The sequence below is a fragment of the Penaeus chinensis genome, chromosome 26 (assembly GCF_019202785.1).
Source record: "Penaeus chinensis breed Huanghai No. 1 chromosome 26, ASM1920278v2, whole genome shotgun sequence".
Taxonomy (NCBI): domain Eukaryota; kingdom Metazoa; phylum Arthropoda; class Malacostraca; order Decapoda; family Penaeidae; genus Penaeus; species Penaeus chinensis.
The window spans coordinates 6,770,798-6,775,797 of record NC_061844.1 but is presented as its reverse complement, the minus strand read 5'-3'; the positions used below and the strand labels follow the sequence as shown (position 1 = coordinate 6,775,797).

Genomic DNA, 5,000 nt, shown 5'->3' with positions numbered 1-5,000 from the left:
ACACACATCGTTTACAAAATCGGTAACACAGGTTGTAGATCAATATGGAATGAAGAAAAGAAGACTTACGAGAAAAAAAAAAAAAACAACACAAGGTGAATACATTCCGCCTCGTCGCCATTTATCCGTTGGCAATTTTATTTTCCTATCAAAAATATCCGTCGCTTCCATTTCTCAAACTCTGATGCGCGAGCTCCTTGCACATCAAGGTCATTGACGAGTATATAAACTTGTGCGCAAACAGTAACTCACACACACACCTCTGTTGTGGCCACAGCAAAGTCGCTTGACCCAAGATGAAGTATTTGGCAAGTAGATTTCTCGATCCTACAATATTTCAATCTTTATTTAACAATCTCTCATTCTCAGGTCATTTCCTGTCCGCAGATCACGCCGTAAAATTATTCCTTTCAATCTTACAGTTGTATATATATACACACATTTGTATATGTATATATATACACATTTGTATATGTATATATAAACATGTATATATATTTGTATATGTATATATATACACATTTGTATATGTATATATAAACATTTGTATATGTATATATAAATATGTATATGTATATATATATACATATGTATACGTATATATATACATATATATACATACATATATATGAATACATGTATATGTATAGGTGTTACATTACAGCTGTATTTTCCTTATTTTAAATACTGATCGAACTAAACTATGACTTTCAGGCGTTTGTGCTCCTGGCGGCTGCCGTTTGCGCTTCCGAAGTTGAGAAGCGAGAGGCGGAGCCCAGCTATGGCTATCGTTCTAGATACACAATCCCATCCTACACAGCATACAATACCCACCAAATCTACAAGAGATCTGCCGAGCCTGAAGCGGACGCTGAGCCCTCTTACCGTCATGGTCATGTAAGGCATCTCAGCGTTCCTGCAACCTATGCACACTCCGTTCGTAGCTACCATAAGAGGTCTGCCGATCCTGAAGCTGATGCTGAGCCTTCTGTTGCTTACTCTTCCGCATCTTACACCCCGGTTGCACCCGTCTACGCTCCTTACAGCGTTCATGGGTACCACAAGAGGTCTGCTGAAGCTGATGCTTCTCGTGGAACCTTTCACGGAATCTACAGCCACACTCCCACTTACGGAGGCCACTCCAACCATGGGCTCTACAAGAGGTCCGCGGATCCTGAAGCTGAGGCTTCCACTAGATATTATTCTGCACCTTCTGTGTATGGTCCAGTTGTGTCCTACGGCCATGGTATCTACAAAAGGTCTGCTGAAGCTGAGGCACAGCCATCCACCCCATACGCTCCCGTGCACTACAGACCTGTTTCTCTTTACCAACCCCGATACTACTAAGACTGGGAAGGACTGAACGATGTAGCCGATATGGAGCATCGGTGTGTTCAATAAAGGTAAAAATGCCAGCGATTTGTATATCTGAAATTCCTAAAAGGTCCAGGTAATAGTTATACTTTCTTAAAAAAGAAGAAAAAACCTAAGGCACATCACAATCTTGAAAATAGAAAATATGAATATCAACTTACATATTTCTTGGCTTCTCTTCAATATATGGATGGAAATACTGATATCAGTGAATGACAAACTATAAAGCAATACTTGTCATAAAGAAAATTTTAGTAATGTCAATAGCAACAATCAACAACTACTGTAATAATGACATTAACGTTTAAGATAATGGCATTGATGGTGACGATAACAACCGTTACAGGAGTAATAATAATAACATCAATCTCAACAATAATAATGATAACAATAATAATAATGATGCGTGTGTATGTATATATATAATAGTTACCTTTATCATGTATATATATACATATATGCTTTAATCATAGTTGCCTTTATTATTATGATTTCTGCCATAATGATTATAACCACTGTTCTGGTTTGTTATGGCATTACTGCTGTAATGCCATAACAGACAGGTGTGTGTTTGGTATATGGAACATCGGGAAAATAACTTTACAAGACATTACTTGAAATTCACTAGAGAAATGATAGTTATGTGCAATATAAAATAGCCTGCGCTTTAGATATTTCTAAATCAACTTGCATTTTCCGTGTAGGCGAAGGTCATAAACGAGTATATAAGCCACAGCACAAAATTTTACTGACACACCACTTAGTTGTGGCAACAAAAAGGTCACTTAGCCAAAGATGAAGTGTTTGGTAAATACTTTGGGAAATTCTTAATCTACGGAAAAAATATATAGAAACACGTATTCCCCGCTTTTACAATATCTAACCAAAATAAATAATTTTCAGGCGTTTGTGCTCATGGAGGCTGCCGTTTACGCTTCCGAAATTGAGAAGCGAGAGGCGGAGCCTAGCTATGGCTATCGTTCTAGATACACAATCCCATGCTACACAGCATACAATACCCACCAAATCTACAAGAGATCTGCCGAGCATGAAGCGGATGCTGAGCCTTCTGTTCCTTACAGCGTTCATGGGTACCACAAGAGGTCTGCTGAAGCTGATGCTTCTCATGGAACCTTTCATGGAATCTACAGCCACACTACAATTACTTACGGAGGCCACTCCAACCATGGGCTCTACAAGAGGTCAGCGGATCCTGAAGCTGAGGCTGAGGCTTCCACTGGTTATTATTCTACGCCTTCTGTCTATGGTCCAGTTGGGCCTTACAGTCATGTCTACAAGAGGTCTGCTGAAGCTGAGGCACAACCATGCACCTCATACGCTCGAGGGAACTACAGACCTGTTCCTCTTTATCAACCCCGACACTACTAAGAATGAGAGGACAGACGATTTAGCCGTTATGGAGTGTTAGTGTTCAATAATGAAACTGGAAATAAAGATTTGCGAATTTCTATTTCCCATAGATGTTCAATTAATAGTTAAAATTAATACAAAGGTAATATTCATCAGAGTTCTGACACCAGCAAGATGATCATCCATGGATAACACCTTACCTGTTTCTGTTCTATGAGATTAAATTCACTCTGATATAACGTTAGTCTCTGTGCCTTATAATGCTAATGCTAATATTAAATGAAAGTGATATTAGTAACGACAATTCTTCTTATACTGATATCAATAATGTAAGTAATAAGTAAATTTTCAAAAAAAAATAAAAATAAATAAAAAATAAATAGATAAATAAAATAATAATAATAATAAATAAATAAATACGAAAACTAATAGTTAAATTACATCTGACAACATTCTTGGTAACTATTCATTTTGATGAAAATACAAATATATTGATAATTATAACTATCGGAAGATGACAACTATTATCATGGATAACAGTAGTCATCGTTAACATATAAAACATATTCATATACATATATATCAGTAAACACACACGCACACACATACATATGTGTATGAGAATATGTATATGTGTACACAGACTTATATGTATATACAGCGGGAGGCCTAGCGTTGATATGTATTATGATTAGACATATATCAGAATATAAGTAAATGTATATATATATATATGAGTGAGTGTGTATATGTGTGTGTGAGAGCGTGCGTACGTGCGTGCTTGTGTGTATGCGTGTGTGTGTATTTGTGTGTGCATATATATGTATATATATATATATATATATATATATATATATATATAACGAATGCACATTGTGCATAGTAAACAATATTTCTTAAAACATCATATTCAGATACACTGTGAAGAAAGGAATTTTTCATATATTCTATACACGAAGCCGAATAATTTATCGAAAATACTGGAAATTCACGAAACATCCTGTGAATTGAATGATTACATTTGGTTGCCTCACAACCAAATGGTTGTGAGGCACAACCATCCACCCCATACGCTCCCGTGCACTACAGACCTGTTTCTCCTTACCAACCCCGATACTACTAAGACTGGGAATTACTGAATGATTTAGCTGATGTGGGGCATTGGTGTGTTCAATAAAGGTGAAAATATCAGTGGTTCGTATTTCTCAATTTCCAGAAGCATTGGTCAGCATTGGTCAACATTTTCTATAAAAAAATAAAAAAATGAATAAAACTAATAAATAACAATGAAAATAATAATAATGCATCACAAATTTGTAATATATATATATATATATATATATATATATAAATGAATATCCTTTGTTGACACATTAGTTGGCTTTTGTTTTATCACTTTCAGTTGGTTTTGAGGAATGAATATGCTGATACCATTAATAAAGTAATAATCATATAGATAATGATAAGGATAATATCAACAATTGCCATGATTATAGAATAAATATAAAATGATAACAGTAGCAATGATAATGATGGTAATCATAATAATGATAATTATGAAAAAAAATAGTAATAATAGGAATAACAATAAAAACGATTACAATTATAACAAAGGTATGATAACAACATTAATGATAAGGATAATTAAAATAATGATAACACTAATAACATTTAATGATAGAATTAATAATGATGATAATAATGATATCAATAAATATAGTCATGGAGATAAAAGTAATGATAATAGTAACAATAATGATTATGATAATAGCAATAATATAATAACAGGAATAATGATGATAATGATGATGTTATCAGTAACTTTTATTAATGGTTGTATAGCCCCTTCCCTATTTCCCTCGATTGGCTACTAATCTCTCTTTACATCCCTTGATCTCTGACTTAGGGCTTTATTTGATTTCGATAGGAAAATATGTAGGTATTAGGAATAATGACATGAAAGGCGACAGTGTTCTTAGTGTTATTAAACGTAACGATCATCATTATGATATAACAACAACGAAGTGAATACGTACCAAACCCCACATCAAGCCAACACCCTCAGGAGATCTCGTGGGTAACCTGGGGTCTACAGCCGGAATCCCATTACCTACGGAGAATACTTCAACCATAGTCTCTACAAGAATCCTTCGAACCCTGAACCCTGCACCTTCTGTCTACAAGGGGTCTGCTGAACCATCCACCCCATACGCAAGTGTGAACTACCGACCTGCACCTCTTCACCAACCTCGTTA

General features: G+C 35.3%; 2 protein-coding genes across 2 annotated transcripts in view; both read left to right on the top strand.

The window, feature by feature from the left end:
* Positions 1–260: 260 nt before the first annotated feature.
* On the top strand, positions 261–1,415 carry LOC125039198. Its single transcript, XM_047632981.1, has 2 exons — positions 261–308; positions 715–1,415. The coding sequence occupies exons 1-2, from the start codon at positions 297–299 to the stop codon at positions 1,345–1,347; spliced, it is 645 nt and encodes a 214-aa protein (XP_047488937.1). The 5' UTR covers positions 261–296; the 3' UTR covers positions 1,348–1,415.
* A 722-nt stretch (positions 1,416–2,137) lies between these two features.
* Positions 2,138–5,000, top strand: part of LOC125038851 — a 6,263-nt gene continuing 3,400 nt past the window's right edge. The window contains exon 1 of the mRNA XM_047632458.1: positions 2,138–2,181. Within this exon, the coding sequence (XP_047488414.1) occupies positions 2,170–2,181 (12 nt within the window). The 5' untranslated portion in view covers positions 2,138–2,169. The remainder of the gene's footprint in view (positions 2,182–5,000) is intronic.